The sequence below is a fragment of the Emydura macquarii genome, unplaced genomic scaffold (genome assembly GCF_026122565.2).
Source record: "Emydura macquarii macquarii isolate MOO-44397 ecotype Brisbane River unplaced genomic scaffold, CSIRO-AGI_Emac_v2 contig_2205, whole genome shotgun sequence".
Classification (NCBI taxonomy): domain Eukaryota; kingdom Metazoa; phylum Chordata; order Testudines; family Chelidae; genus Emydura; species Emydura macquarii.
This window is the reverse complement of record NW_027132342.1, coordinates 34,969,842-34,986,733: the sequence shown is the minus strand read 5'-3', so window position 1 is coordinate 34,986,733 and position 16,892 is coordinate 34,969,842. Positions and strand designations below refer to the sequence as shown.

At 42.4% G+C, this 16,892-nt stretch overlaps 1 protein-coding gene across 11 annotated transcripts in view; it reads left to right on the top strand.

Moving 5' to 3' along the window:
- PTPRQ (protein tyrosine phosphatase receptor type Q) overlaps nt 1-16,892 on the top strand; it is a 201,253-nt gene that overhangs the window by 99,363 nt on the left and 84,998 nt on the right. For all 11 annotated transcript variants that reach the window (XM_067559886.1, XM_067559884.1, XM_067559892.1 and 8 more), the window contains 5 exons: nt 5,902-6,062; nt 7,254-7,399; nt 15,037-15,205; nt 16,000-16,293; nt 16,600-16,875. In XM_067559886.1, the coding sequence (XP_067415987.1) occupies nt 5,902-6,062; nt 7,254-7,399; nt 15,037-15,205; nt 16,000-16,293; nt 16,600-16,875 (1,046 nt within the window). The remainder of the gene's footprint in view (nt 1-5,901; nt 6,063-7,253; nt 7,400-15,036; nt 15,206-15,999; nt 16,294-16,599; nt 16,876-16,892) is intronic.

Sequence of the window (16,892 nt, the reverse complement as noted above, 5' to 3'; positions counted from 1 at the left end):
TCTCTTGTGATAATACTGCCCCAAACCCCACCTCTGAGGCATCGGTCTGGAGGATGAACAGCTTTGTAAAGTCTGAGTTCTTGTAAAGTCTGAGTTCTTGTGCTAGCCACTCCTTTAGGGCCTGGATTCCCTCCTCACACTCCTTTAACCACTGAACCCTTCAGGGCTGGGAGTTCTTTGTCAGGTCTGACAGGGGGGCTGCTGGTGTCATGAAGTTCAGCATGAACCAGTAATATCTGGTCAGTCCAAGGAACTGTCGCACCTCTTTCTTTGTCAACAGGGCAGGGCAATCTCTCAGGGCTTGTACCTTATCTACCAAGGACCATAACCTCCCTCCTCCCACTGTGTACCCCAAGTAGGTCACATCTCTCTGCCTGAGGTGACATGGATGCCCCAGAGCTGTCTCCCATACAGGAGCGTGAAACCCATGGATGCTTGGGGGACTTCCCATACTGCAAAGAACAGGGCTGGTAATAATGTGTCCCTTTGCCTCAGGTCGTCCTTCATGAATTTTTGTTCCATTAAACCTTTCCACTAGCCCATCCATCTAGGGTTGGACCATTAACTGTGATGATACATTGGTGCCCTGGTCAGTCAGTATTTTCTGCAGTATTCTGACTCTGGCAAAGATTTTCATGAGTTCTGTTGTGATGTTTGGTGCTGTGGCTGCGTGTAAGGGGACAACCTCGGGCTACCGAGTCACGTAGTCAACAACCATAAGAATGTAACGATATCCTGCCCTGCTTTCCTTCAACAATCCCACTAAGTCCATGCTGATGCATTCAAAGGGTATCCTGATCCCAGGGAGCAGGATTTGAGTGCCTTAGGTATCCCCTGTGGCTCTGCTTGTTGTCACTCAGAGCAGGAGGTGAGTAGTCCTTAACCTTGCAGTGAATGCCTGGCCAAGAGAACCACGTCGCCACTTGCTGAAGGGTCTTCTCCCTTCCCTAGTGCTCTGTCCAGGGCACCAAGTGGGCTAGGTTAAAGAGGCCACTCCATAACCTCAGTTAGACTAGCAACTGTCTGAAGTCTTCCTGGGTCTGTGGGTCTTTAACCACTCGGTAGAGTTACTCATTCTGGATCTTGAATCAGGGTCCCTGTGGCAGATGAGGAGATTTGCCTCACTCCTAGTCTGGGGTTGTTGTCTGCTCCCAGGCCAGGCTTAGGTTTGGTTTCTACCTCTATTCTAGCTCCACCTGGGTGTCCTTCATTGCAGTGAGCCATGGGTAGTCTGGAGCTTTGGGCAGCTTAGACGTCCCTTTCCTCAGATTGGGGTTCAGCTGCTGACCTAGTAACCGTCTCTTCGCTGGCCCTCCCTTCCTCCCGCCTGGGGGTTGGCTGCCACATTTCTGTGAGATTTTGTGGAACCGTGGCCAGCCGTGCCCTAGAAGCACAGGGTACACCAAATTGGGGACCAGCCTCACGTGGCAGACCTCTTCACGTTGGGCAGTCTGCAATTATATCCAGGAGGTATGCAGGGTATGGCTGCACATCCTTGTGGATGCACTGTAGGTGATTTCTGTTCCTGCTGGTTTGAGAGCAACTTTCATTGGTGTGGACCTCCAAGCAAGTCTTTTTCCCTTCAGGCTGGGGGCCAGCCAGCCAGTCATCTCCAGTTGGGGTTTGGGATGACAGCAGGAGGTCTGAGCGGGTGTCATGGGCTTCCTGCCTCAATTTGGTGGGGGCCCCATCTAGTCTGCCCGTGCTGATTGATCAGGCTTTCTTGTTTATGGGGTTGTGGCTCTGATCCTTCAGCAGCCAAGCAATCTTCCATCAGGGTGATGGCCCCGGAAAGGGTTGCCAGCTAGTGTCCCTGTGCCCATTTCTTCCCCCCCCCCCCACCCACTGAGGAGGATCTGGGTAAACTGTTCTAGGTCCACCCTCTCAGCCACTTGGACTCTTGGTGTGCTTCTCTTGTTCCAGCCATCACCAACAGTAGTCCCAGGGGTGCTGGGCTACCGCTCTTGATCTGGCCCCAGTTGGCTGGGTGTTGTTCCCAGCAGAAGCACTGGTGGTATGTCTATGGGCTGATGCAAGTCTGCTCTGGGCAGTGGGGCCTAGCGACCACAGTCAATAGGACCACTCTTCTATGCTGGGCCGTTTGGCCTAATGGCCAGAGTCAGTGGTCCTCTCTTTCTGCGCAGGACAGTTCGCCTAGTGGCCAAAGGGGGGTGGGCTGTTACCAAGGGGTGGGTTAGCAGCCAGGATAGGGGGACCCGGGCCTTTCCTACTCCACCAGATCCCGGCCCAGGGCCCTATCAGCAGCGAGTGTATCTGCCACTGGATCAGCAGGGATCTGTTTGAAACATGGTGACTCTGATCCTGGTTCCCCAACTAGATCAATGGCTGGTTCCTCAGGGCTACTTCCTACCGTGTCATCCTGCTCTGTGTTCCACAGGTCCTCTGAGTCTCTGGGGTAGTTGGCTGGTGAAGTTCCTGATGACTCCTTCCCCACGTGGGCTTCCACAGGCATCCAGGTATTTGCCTGGGTCTTGGTAGGGGTCTGTAAGGAGCGGAAGAATATTGTAACGCGAGGGTAACATAGTGACAAAGCTAAGCCTGAGTTAGCATAAGTAATAATGGCTAGGCCTGAGTTGTCATAAGTAACAATAGCTAGGCCCAAAATGACCTAGACATAACCTCGGGATGAAAGCAGAAGTAGGCTGACCACAGAACCAGTTTAAACCAGCTAAGAGCTAGCTACAGCAGTAAACAAGTGATTGCAGCTTATAGTGGATTGGTCCCTAGCTAACTGCCAATAGAAAAGAGAACAACAAGTGTTAAGGCCCAGTCCCCAAGGGGATTGAAATGTAGCCAATAAGCTTATTGCTGGGATTGGGGGAGGGGGTATTTTAGGACCCCCAGGTCCGCCCTGCCCTGATGCTCTCCGTGGATCTGTGGAGGTACTAGTGGATGCCCCGGGTGGGTCGGCTCCCTGGTTGCAACTCACTTATAGGATGGAGAATGGGCCTCTCCATCCCTCGTGCTGGTAAGTGCCTGGATCCCTGAATTGTACTCCTAACAGCTTAGCAGCAGCCTAAAATCTGTAACTGAAGTGCTGCGTGACTAAACTACTGTATGGGCACTCCGTTGTCCGCCTGTCTCTTCCTCATCACTGAGATCTAAAAATACGAACCATCTGCCTCGGCAGAGCACAGGGTCTGAACAGGAAGGCGTTAACCCCATACTGTGGACTGAGGAAGCCATTCCCCTTCACCCCTGTTGTGCATGGTCCAACTGGAATCACAGTATAAAAAGGAGCAGCCCAGCTCAGTCTGCACTGACCAGGGAGGAGCGAGGACATGCATTGCAGATTCCCTCCCGGGAGCTGTCGGAGCCTCAGACTGCAGAGACCAGCCATACCAAGACTAGCACAAAAAAAATTCCATACAAAAAATTGCTTTGGGCAGACAACTAATAACAGATATTATCTCTTTTATGAAAAACCCAAAGAAAGACAGTGGTGAATGGAGGGTCTCCAAGCCTACATTTGCACCCCACCCAGGCCTCACATCCCCTGCACAGGACAGGAAGAGTCCTGGCTCCTCCCCACAGCTGCCCTGGGGAGGGGGGTGCCTGTACCTTGGGGGAAGGGTATGAAGTGCAGGGGGTGGGCACAAATGTAGGATTGGTTCCGCCGCTCCCCCATCCCTGCACTTATCTGGCATGTAGCCTCTCACACCCTGCAGCCTGGCACTGACTTGGGTGGGGCAGCCAACCCCCAGCCCAGGGAGGGGGCCTGAGCTGGCCCTTCACGACATGCAGGGGGGGAGGCACGGAGCGGTGCCCCGCAGAGTCTCCTTCGGCCCCCCCCCACCTCCAACCCGTCATGAAGGGCCGACCTGCCACGCCCCCCCCCCGGCACTGGCTCGGATGGGGAATGGCCTCACCCTCCCAGTCTTGGGAGGAGAGGGGGTGCCAGGCTTGCCCTTCATTATGCATGGGGGGCACAGAAGCGGGAGTAGACACCCCTCAGCCTCCCGTGCCCCCCACCTGTCATCAAGAGCTGGCCAAGAGCTCCGCATTTACCCGCCACTCCAGCCCACATCCCAGTGCCAACTCTGATGGGGCTTGAGGCGGCCTTACCTCCCCAGCCTGTGTGGAGGGGGCACTGGGTCAGCCCTTCACGATGGGCGGAGAGTGGGGGGCACAGGAGGCTGAAGGGCGGCTGCTCTTGCTTTCACTCCTGTGCCCCCCCACATGTTATGAAGAGCCGGCCTGGTCTCCCTCCTGAGGCCAGGAGGTGAGGCCATCCCATCTGAGCCAGTGCCAGGCTGTGGGGCTGGAGGCAGCGGCGGGTAAGTGCACTCTGGGCCAGCCCTTCATGGGAGGCAGAGGGCGCAGGAGACTCTGCGCTCCTGAGAGCCTCCTGCGCCCCCGACTCCTGCATGTTGTGAAGGGCTGGCTCAGTGCCCCCCAACAGGTTGGTGCCCAGGGGCCTGGGCCCCCTCTGCCCCTCCGTCAGTACGCCACTGAAAAAAGAACTGGGTAACTTCTACTGTTGTCTCCTAAATTGTGGAACTGTGAAGGTTTATTATTTCATAAATACCCTAATCCCTCCCACCAACCACTCAAGAGTCCATTACTTCCATTCAGAAGTAAAATTATTGTCTAACTTTCTCTGTCTCCCAGAGCATTTCTCAGGGCAGTGACTGATAATTGACTTATACAAATTGATGTAGCATTTGAAAGGGAGAACTTAATTCCACTCATTCTCATGCGTCTTCTGACTCCAATGAATTGTTAATTTAACTTTATTTTAAGAAGAACAAGTCATGACTTTTCATTTGCTATTCTAGGGACTTTTCAGTATCAAAGGATGCAAATCACCCCCATCAAAGGGCTCAGAATCACTCCTGCATTCTGAAAATCAGTCCTTTTCTTGACTTTTAGAACTCATTCACTTTTCTATGATGTTCACAAATAAATGATCCCCTGAGCAAGAATTTGGGCCCTAATTTTGCAAAGAACTTCATGGGCTGACCCTTCTGCACATATGAAGTCCCATTGATTTCAGTGGGGCTGCTTATGAGTGCAGGGGTCTACCCATACCTATCTCTTTGCAGAGTCAGGGCCTTAACTTTCAGTTTTCTGCTTCCTTTTATAAAAGGATGTTCATTGCAGAGCAGAAATGTTATTGTTATACGTAGTGTTGTTGTAGTTGTATCAGTCCCAGGATATTAGAGAGACAAGGTGGGTAAGGAAATATCTTTACTGGACCAACTTCTGTTGGTGACAGAGACAAGTTTTCAAGTTTACACAGAGTTCTTCAGGTCTGGGAAACTTAATTGGAGTGTCACTTCCTATGACTGGAGGGGTCTAAACAGGCCACTTCACTATGGTACCATGGAATATGTATTAACTATTTATGCTGAACAATCTGTTCCATGTTGTATTTAGCTGAGACACATGCTCACCAACAGTGATTAGTCCAAAAAAAGATATTAGCTCACCTACCTTGGCTCTCCAGTCATTTTCACTTTTTCCAGTACAGAGAAACTGTTCAATTAAACCTTGCTATGTCCTTTCCAAGTGTACCACATAGTCATATAACACTGGTTATTAGAGGGACATGTTGTTCCTAGATATTCCATGTACCTTCCTGTGCCGACATTACATATATGTTCCTAGTTTTCAGTATTGTTAGGAAACATTTTGAGGTCCAGGAGTGGAGAATTGGCTTCTTTTTTGAGGCTTGGAGCAACAGTTCTTTACCTCAAGCAACTGTATTTAATACTAACTATACTGTATAGTTTCTACGCTCATTAACTGTCCTTTTATTTTAATGCCATAGTATTTCACTGGAGTATTTCAGTGTTTTTGGTTGTATTTTTAGTCAAATGTATTATATTATGCCACAGTTTTGTATATGTATATATGTAATTAATTTTTTTTCTTTAGGAATGCAATGTCAAAAAAAAGTGTTAATGTAACTGAAACATCACTGATGTTCACAAACCTAGAAAATAACAATGAATACAAAGTTTATGTAACAACAAGTACCAGATTTGGGGATGGAAACGTAAAAAGTAGCATTATAAGTTTCAGAACTTCTGAAGGAGGTAAGTTTATGTATAGTAATAAGTCATACAAATTACCTATAGTTGCATATATAAATTTGAGTCAATCTTATTTAAACATACAAAATGACTTAGATAAAAGCTGGGATTTGATTGGCCAAAGAGACATTCAAACTATATAATAACCTTCTAGTGGGAGTCTAATGTTTCTTCATCAAACAAAGCACTACATTTCCCTGCAAGACATTTAAATTGACAAGTGTTTTTATTTTAGTCTTTTAAATGAAGTAAAAAGTGTAGCGTTTGGTTTTATTGCATTTTGCTCTATCAAGCTGTGGCATAAGGTCAGAAAAGGAAAGCCCTGAGTTTGAGTGTGTCTCTCACAAATACAGAAGTGGTTGTAGTCTGAAAGCAATTTTATAAACATGACATTGTGGGATTCCAAGCTGAATTGATCCCAATGAATTTCATATACCGCAAAAGTGAAAGGTCTTTTTTCTAGGAGGCAACCCACTATGCTCAGTTTTTAAATTCAAGCTAGTTCCTTTCTGGCTCTGATGTGACCAGCAATAACAATTCTACCACTGAAACTTAGATCCCCATCCTTCAATTAACTGTGTGCAAGTGTCTCTGCATCTATGTGGAGCCTCATTGGCCAAGGTGTGGCTTTTCATAGACACATAGGTTTGTCTGAACGTGGTCATTTGTAGAATCAAAATCTTAGTCAATAATTTTATGAATGATGGCATGAGCTAGAATAGAATCCTGCTTACAGTTTCCTCAGTTTCTTCAGTACTAATGGTAGTAAAAAGTGTGAAAAACTTATTTTAGTTAGTGAAAACAAGCATATAGGACTACACATGAAACTCACGTGTTAAGAAGATTCCTGACTTGCATGCATAATGTATTGTGCACATTTATGAACTGGGATTTATATTTGCATAAACTGGTAAGTACATGCACTTACAAATCTCAAGATGCAAATGTGCACGGAGTGCATAAGCTAGGATTTGTGCATGCAAATGAATGCATGTCTCTGAATCTCTTTGAAATATGAATATCTTTGAAAATCAGGGCTTGCAAAATTCAGTTAGACCTTTCCCACCCCCAGAAACAGGATTTGTATGGTATAAATAAATACATTTGCATTTTTCAGGTCAGTAAAGTGTACATCTTGGATAATAAAAAGCACAAAACTTCTTTTATGTAAGCTAAATCTTAATATAATTTCAGCACCAAGTGATCCACCAAAAAATGTCATGTACAGAAACCTCACAGCATCATCAGTAATGGTGTTCTGGTCCCCTCCTCAAAGGCCTAATGGGATTATACAATATTATTCAGTTTATTACAAAAATAATTCAGGCACTTTTATGCAGGTAAGTTTCTTTTTATATCATTTTTGTAGATTTTAGTACAGGGAAATGAATTTACATTTCTTTGGATCTTTAATGTATCATAAAATATTAAACCATACTGTAGTAAATGTTATATTCTTTCACTCTCCTCTCGTCACCAGACAATTTAGATTTGTAGCATACTATTAAAGAGAGAAGTGCATTAAGTTAACCTTCACCTTGAAATTACATGTGGAGTATCCTGCGTTCCAAAATTCCAGTACATCTCTGGAGCATTTATGCTATTAAGCATCAAGGGACTAATGCATACACCAAAAGGATAAATTTCATAGAAAATAAATGATCTAGTGTTCTAGGCTGCAAAGAGAAACTATATATGCCTAGTGAACTCACATTCTTATACATATGTTTTTAACCTTCATGTTTATGCAATAATGAAAATCAAAAGATAATGCTGCCATAATGAAGGAGAGAATGCTGCCTCATGTTCTGTTTCTCTACTGTAAATCTCTGCAAAAAACTGTTTCTCTTTCTCACATAGTTAAATCGTACTATTTAAAAATATAAAAGAGAAATGAGGTTACAGACTACTGTATTAAAGTATGGCAGAAATGCATTTGTTTATTATCTGTTATGAATCTGGGCATTAGGATGTGGTTTATTGTGTAAGTACTTCTCATACTTGTCTTAACTTTATATGTGACATATTAACTACATTATTATTATTTATTTTTGTTACCATAGTGCTGAGGAGCTCCATTCATGGACCAGGATATATATTTTTAATTGTTTATATCCATATCATTCAATATGATCTATAATTTATTTGTCCTTTCTGTTATTATATATTCTTATATGCAAATATAATACAAGAAAATATAATTTTTCTTAACAAATTTTTGGGTAAAAGCTTTGTGATTGTGGAAGAAAAAGAAGAAACATAAGGTTGTGAAGACAGCAAAGTACAAAACATGAAATCTTATGTATGTGGCATAACTCTACAGTTAATGCTAATTAGAGTTAGGTATTTATTTGCCTGAAGATATATGTTCACGTGATATTCTGCAAATACAGGCCCTCCTCCTGCAAATGGGTCTGTGTTGGCAGATCTTTGCACTCATGTAGAGCCCCATTGAAATTGGTGGGGCTCTGCATGAGTGTAAGGGTCTACCCACATAGATCTGATTGCAGAATGGGAGCCATACAGAAGACTCATGTCATGCCCCGAAGGTCTCACAGTGTAATGATTAGCAGGTTAGTTAGCTAAAATACCTTGGTCTCACAGGCTGATGGGATTAAAATTAGACCTATTCGCTGTGTTTGAGTTTATTGGTGCATGCCTATGTGTAATATGAGTGTAAGCATACACATCAAATCCTCCCCTCTGCTCTTTTTGTCTGGTAATCCTGTGAACAGACCAGGGTATGCATAAGTGTCCTGTTCTCTCTCAGAACAGGTGAATGGGATGATGGCACAATGTCCAGCCAAGACCTCAGAGAAACCCAGACTTCAAATTGGCATCTAATCTCAGTTACAGCCCTCATTTTGGAGGACTGTTTAACCTTCTCATCTTGAAAAATTTTGTTTTTAATTTTTTTTTTTTTTTTTAGGCCAAGTTACTTTTCATTGGCACATTTTGAATGTCCACATTTCATTTTTCCACCGCATTGCTTTTTGCATACTTAGTGTATGCTTCTAATTGACCATAATTTTTAATGTGGTTCGTTAAAAGTGCACGGCTTCTTGCAGCCATTTGTCTGAATCCATTTTATCCTATGATAATCGGTACTGGTCTGGATTATGTACATCTTTGTTATTTCTGTTTAAACAGCTTTAATGAATTTTTACAAAATAAAGATTCAGAAATAAAACCCAAAACCCACAGAGAGAGATGTCATTCCATGATACAATTTCTACATCTTACAATTTTAGGAACTTTTTTGGTTTCTTCATATATTCTTTACATGGCACCATTTTTACAGCTCTAAGATACCCCAATGGTAGAAAAAGAAATCTATACATATATTTTATTGTACAAACCATCTTTTTTGTTTGGTTGAAAACAAGTACACATAACTGTTTATTAATTCTCCTATACAAAAAGTGGGCAATGTTCTATCGCTATCATTTTAGTTCTACTTTTGTTAACAGTAATTGCTAAAATTTTGTAATTCCCTTACCTCCATGTTTGATCATATAGATTTAAAAGCAAGCCACAGTGAAGACAAAGATTGTGTATTCATTTTTCTTTTCCTAAAGACACTTTTTGTTTAAATAATTCAAAAGCTATGCCAGAGAGTTTAGAAGCTTTTTAGCTAGGGAGAGCCTATCTTTACCTTGAAAATTGACCCTATGCCTTCACAATGACCTTCACAGTAATCACTTCAGGTGTGTTCTTTTCCAGTGTTCTTAGAAATTAACTGTTAATGCATGTCCCGTTTTACCAAGTTCTGTATTTCTTTAATCAGAGCTGGCAATAGCTTTCTTGGGGCAGACCTGTAAAACAGTTCTTTTACCTCCAAAATATAACCTATTCCTGTACACCATTGTCATATATGCACAAAGCTGACCTGAGGTTTATAGGGAGGATTAGAGAAATGATTATTTGGAATATACTTATATATATATTTGAAAAAACCTTGACTGGTTTTACAGAAGTTATGTGCTGGGGTAGGGAGATCTTTAGTCTCCCAGTTTCTTGCCACAGAAGTGGAGCTCAGCTGCTCTTTCCTTTCAACCCTAGTGATCAGTTTATACCTGCAAGGGAAAGGATTAGAAACCCAGGATCAGTTTGTCAGCTATGCCAGTATATACCAGCAGAGGATCTAGCCCATACTTCTGTCTTAATTAAAGCTGAGATTCTCCTTAATATGTGTAGCTCCTCTTAGAGCTGGGGATCCTGTGGCTGTTGGTTTCATCAGGTCCAAAGCTCAGCTCTGTTATTTACTGAGGTTCTAGCTGAGTTTAAATCCTTTCTATTAAGGTGAATGACCTAACCAAATTCCTTTTTCCACATTTACATTAGTCTTTTAACATTTTTGAGTAACTTAAATGCATTTAACTGAACTTTTAAGAGGCATATGAGTGGTCCCATTGAAATAATGAACTACTGTTGAATACTTGAGGTAAACAAACTTAGAAAATAGAGAAAAATAAAAGAATGTTTTTCAGTATGGTAATTAGAGAGGGTCACTAATAAGAAGAGTAGGCACAAAATTTTCAAGTAAATATGTAATTTTAACTGCTTTATCCAGACATTTCTAGCCACATAATTGCAATTTTAGTGCTGTGCTTTTTATTTTCCTTGAATGCCTCCTAGTGCTCAACTCAATGATCCTACCCTTGAGACAGTGATGGTGTGGAGTAGCATTGTTGGGAACATTGGCTTTCCTTTCTCTCTCTCTCTCTGTCAGAATATGTGTTATGGCTACCTATGGTTTATAAGCTGCATATTGTTCATTACACGTACACATACATACCCAGAGTGAAAAACAGGAAGGAGATAGAGAGGTTTGTCTCCACTGTAGTGTTACCTCAAGGTATGACTTGAGTGTTGCCTGTAACCCAACTTACATCTATGCACAATAATCACTAGCTTGAATTATGTGTGCTTTAAACTCAAGCTAGCTAGCCCATCAAGGGCTGTGGGCTAACAGTTGAGTGCTGCTGAATCTAGAACTAGTAATACCGTGGGAACTCAGGTGTTGGGAGTCTCCCCATGTTTTCCCAAAATTCCCAGCACAGGTTATTTATTGTGTCTGTCCACCCAGTCTTCAGGCTGGAGGTTATTTCCACCCAGCATAAATGTCCAATTTTGACAGTCAGACTCTACTTTTGCACCTGCAGAGTTTGTTCTAGCTCTGCTATAAAATCCCTAAAGCCTCTGTACCATTGAGCAAAGGACCAGAACTCCAAGTCTCATGAGACTTCGGCAAGCTCACTGCACAACAAAGAGTTCAACTGGGTGTTCTCCAGTGCTCCAAGTATGGATCCCATCTACACCCTGGACAGATCAAGGGACTCTGGGAAAATTCATGGGTGACTGAGCATGGAGGATCTTTAGGATGACCCAGAGCCAGGGCCGTTGCCTTTCACAGTGATCTTAGGTGAGGTGGAGGCTGACGCTTACCACTGGGGCCATAGCCACTCTGACCTCACCTGGAACTACAGAGAGGAGACAGAGAAACAGATCAGGGAGAAATGGGACAGGGAGGAAACGGCAGCTGAACCAGTGTTGTCTCAGCCAGGTGAGGACTCAATTTGCCATTGTTGTTATGGATGGGAGGAAATTACATAAGGGGCCCATGTCATTGACTGTGCAAGGCCAGTCTGTACTGGGGGATGTTGTGTGGTGGAGGGCAGGCAAATGCCAGTTATAGTTTCCCTTCTGGGCATGGAAACTACCAGTTCTACTTCTCCCTCCCACTATCCATCTCTCTCCCCGGGCATCCAAAGGGTGGGCTTCAGTTACTGCTGCCTCTGCATTCCTTGATGGGCATGGGAAACCACCATTACTCTTACCCCACCCCTGGGCATCCATTAATGGTGTCTCTACGGTCCCTGCTGAGTTGACAATTATAATCATGCTTCACCCCATACCCAGTCACCAATTCCTCCTCTGCCCTGCATCTACATAGGTTCAAAGCTGGATTCCAAGCTGGGAAACTAATAGAGATTTATTGTAAAACACATTGCTATATGTGCACAATGCAAGCATCATTAATACAGTGCAAGCATACAAATGCCTGTGAAGGCAGGATCAGGGCTGAGTGCAAGAAATTGCCAGGTGCATATATAGTAGTCTGCACTCTCTCACACTGGAACTGGAATTCCAGCATTTAAGGAGGCAGTCCATACAACTATCCCAGGATATGTAAAGCACTTACATTGTTGATATGGTCAGGAAACCTGGACATTAACAAAGGAGAGAGGTTTTATTATAGAGAGATGTGGAGGAGTTGAGATAAAGGTTTCAGCTTATAACTTTCTGTGATGCACAAATTTAGAAGGAAGATATTTTTTCTTTTTTTTAACCCTGGACAGAAGAGTTACTTACTGTCTCTTTGCTTTACAGGCCCATCTGCACAAGTACATATAGCCCACCCATTCAGAGGATCATTCATCGTAAGCACCAGGCTACTGAAGCAGAGAAGCAGAAGGAAGAAGACTAGGTGCAGACTGCTGATGGAGATGCATAGGGACTTTGGCAGAAGGTGTGACTGCTTTTTCTAGCTTCAAAGTGGGAAATGATGGAGCAGGAGTGGCAATTCCAGATAGCAGCTGAAAGGATGCTGGAGAAAGAGGAGCACATGGTGGCCTACTACATCACCCATGACCATAATCAGGAAGAGCAAGACACCCAACAGCAATGTCAGAAGCAAATTGTCGTGATTTCTGGGCATTATCGCCAGCAGGTGCCAGAACAGCCTGGCCTGTGTACCAGCCCAACTTCAGCACCAGCCTCCTGCTGAAGTCACAGATTCTCCTCCATGATACCATAAACTGCAGCCAGTGACCTTAGAATGGGAGATTAGCTAGTTCATGTAGGGAAGTGCCCATCACTCCACCCCCAAGGATGGAGTGACAAGGATGGCTGATTGACTGCTAATGTGATTTACTTTGAATAAAACCTTTCTTTGTTGAATCCTTTGTTTCTGTGAGTACTTTGGCCGCACTAGAAGGTGGAGAACTGAACAACACAATTTTATTTTAGCATCACCATCACAATAAATGCACATTCAGAGAAATCTTTCCTACGTAGGAGCACTGATACAGAGCATATCAGCTGGTTCTGCTGTCCAAGCCAGCCAGGGGAGCTAGGTGGGGGCAAAAGCATTGGGCCCCTGGAGCTGCTGTCTCTGGCCTAACACCAGCTTTCTCTGTCACTGTAAACCAAGTATGGGGACTGGGAGAGCTGGTTGAGAAAAAGCCATGAATCCAATCCCATTGTTCAAAGTGGATCGAGGGCTTTCCAACAGAATGCAGACAATCAACACAAGCAGAAGTGGGATACTATAATAAATTGCTGGGTGAACACCAGTTCCACACATGTGACTAGAAGGGACAAAAATGTTTTCCTGAAATACATCATGGAAGTTTGGAAATTGCAGCTTGGAATAGTGCAAGGTTGAGAACCAAGGAATATGCCTCCAGAAGGCAAGTTCTCTCACTTGAATCAATACTGCAACAGAGTGCACACAGTAACTTGGGGATGGCTGAGTTAGCTTTTGTTGTGTGGCCTTTTCTACTTGAGCTAGGCTAACTCAAGTACAGTACTTCAGGTGTTCTAACTGGAACTAACAATGCAGTGAAGACAAACCCAGAGCAAGAGAGAATGGAAAGAAATGATACTAGCAATGCAGTGCTGCAACCTTACTCTCAAGATTAGGAGCTCTGTGATGTCTGTATGTCACTGGTTCTAACATTATGTAGCTGGAAATGCTTCCTGGGACAAGAAGATTATTGTTTTCTGCACATGCTTTCATTGGCTGTGTGTATTGCTTACATTTCACTGCTCTTAATAATCTGATAATTTGCTATTCCTAAAGTTTTTTTGTGTATGGATGAAGGAAGGAAGCGGAGGAGGAATTTTTTTCAGATTGCCAAGATATCCTAAGCAGTTTGCTGTCACCTGCATCCAGAATTAATCATAAAATTTCCTATAATGATGAAGCCCCAGAGTACAATTAGTGCAAGTTTCATTATTTTGTGGTTTACATCCTAGTAGCTCTCCCTGTCACCCTTACCCTCATTATCTGTGCATGCGTGTCTAATATTTTGTCACATTTTTCAGTTAGAGAGAGCCCCCATTATCTCCTTCTTGGTTGCCAGACTCAATAGCCTTCTAAATAGATAGAGAAGGGAGATCTTTTATTGTACTAACTTCTGTTGGTGAGGGAGACAAGCTTTTGAGCCACACAGAGCTCTGCAGGGACTTCGTGTGCATCAGCACTCCGTACTGTGCTGGAGTACAGGAAGTTCCCTAAATCCTGGACCACAGCAGAATTGTACTGGTTCAGCTGGGTCATCTTCCTTTACAGACCCTGAGGATTTGACCCACTGAGTTTATCTGAGTTTAGTAACTCTTATATAAAAAATTGAATTAATTTTTCGCTTCTGTTTCCAAACTGATGGTGTTTTAAGCAAAGAATGTATGGGTTCCCTCTGGTGGGTGCTGTAAAATTCAGTTATTGTAACAGTCACTATCAGTTTGAGGAAAGTGTTGGACATAAATACTGAAGAAAGTGGGGGACTCTAGTCCAACTGGTGTATCTTTTTGTCAATAATTTGTAGTTGGTACAACTTTTTTTTCTTGATAAGATATGGATAAGTACATTCACTCTACAGAATATATTTTCTAAAAAAGAAATAGTGGGTAAACAATGCCAAGTTAGAAAGCGTCAGCCATATAAATGTGTAATATCTACATAAGAAACAAGATAGAAATGATGTAATTAAACAAGAATCATTGTGGCTGACTTGAGCCAGTGAACAATTGAAGTGTGTGTTTATGATTAGAAAATGATCTGATGAGCTGTGTGGGTGTGTAGGTGAATAGATGGATGGGTAGATAGAGAAAATGAAGGTAATGAAGAAAAAACCTTTGTATTTGTTTGTAAATGATTAAGGATGATAACCTTCTTCTTTCTTTTCCTTAGAATTTCACCAGCTCTGACATTGACAGTGGTGCTGACAATAAATCTCTGTCTGCAGTATTAGACAATTTGGCAAAATGCAGCTACTATACTATGTGGTTAACTGCAGACACTGCGTTTGGTAATGGTAACAAGACCAGTGAGATAATACACGTGTACACAGATCAAGATAGTATGTAAACATCTCTATTTTAAATTTTCAAATGTGCTTCCAAGTTTTTCATTATTAAATAGTTCTAGAACTTTTAAAAATTATTACACTGTTTGAGATGAAAAAGTTAAAATAGAAGTGTATGAGCACTACAGTGAATGCCACTTAAAAAAAATGTTTACCACATGGTAGCATTTATCTTTGCATGTGTTTGATATACCCTATGCCTAGAATGGGGATAGATCATTCCCATGAACCTTAGCATTAGTATTTCCAGGAGACCTCTTTGTGTCAGTAGAGTTAGCAGATACTCAACTCCACATTCCATTTTGACCCTGTCAACATTATTTTCTCCACCTTAACTATCAGGATAACCATAATCAGTACAAAACCCTACAGTTCAGCCCATGTAGTGTTCATGACAGTTTGAGAGTGAACTTAATTATCAAGCAACTAATCTTTAACCCTTCCTAAAGGACATTTTGAGCTGCTGAGTCTCTTCTCTTTGTAGTGTAGCGTCAAAAACAGTTTTTCCTTCTCTGGGCACAAAGAGTGAGAAAATCTGTCTTAAACAATCACAAAGATTCTCTCCCTTTAATAATCAACATTACATACAAATGATTATATATGTAGGTACTCATTTGTTTTTGATCATATAAAAGATTATTTTCATGACTATAAATAAAAACAATGTAATAAAATATTGAGTGCGTGATATTAGAGATTGTTTATCTAATAGCAACTCTTTGAGTGCTTATTTCTGTTATTTATGTCAAACTAACAGATACCTTTATTTTTTACTTACTATACCATAGTTCCAGATGGCCCTGTTGAAAGTCTGACGTATCATAATGTTTCTTCAACTGCTGTAAATGTAAGCTGGCTTCCACCATCCCAGCCAAATGGTATCGTCTTCTTCCTTGTTTCACTGAATTTATGGGATACCCAAACAGACAGTGAGACACTGTCTCTCATTACTTACAATACAAGTGTAATTTTTGATAAACTGGAGAAGTACACTGATTATATTCTGAAAATCATTCCAGCAACAGCAAAAGGAGCTTCTAAAATGCACACTGTGAAACTGCACATCAAAACTGAAGAAGATGGTAGGTTTAGGATCTTTACTAAAAGCAAATAGCCTTCTACAAAAATTATTGATCATTAGGCTGTTTTCTCATGAATTAATGTTACTGATGTACTTGTTAGTTCTTTTTTGTCAAATTAACTAATAGAGCAACTCACAATAACTGTCATCACACAGATTTCTTGTAGTGCTGCATTGAGACTATGAAGTAGAAATTAGCATTGATAAGAGAACAAAGTTAATTGATATTTAAAGATACTTTTCACCATAATTCACCTTTTTGTGGTATAACTGGGGTTTTATTTTGTTTTCTCATTTCTTGATATAGTCCCTGAATCTTCACCTGTAATCAAAACTTATAAGAATCTTTCATCTACCTCAGTTATGTTGTCCTGGGATCCTCCTCTCCAACCAAATGGTATCATAATAAGTTATGATTTAAAGTTATATGGACCAGAAAGGAATGATTTTTGCTCTACCTCCAATAATTCTATCATACTAGAAGATCTTTTACCATTTACACTGTACAGTATCTTTGTTGCTCCAAGAACGATAAAAGGACTTGGTCCCTATGCTACGCTTAACTTTTACACGGATGAGTCAGGTGAGTGATAAATAAAA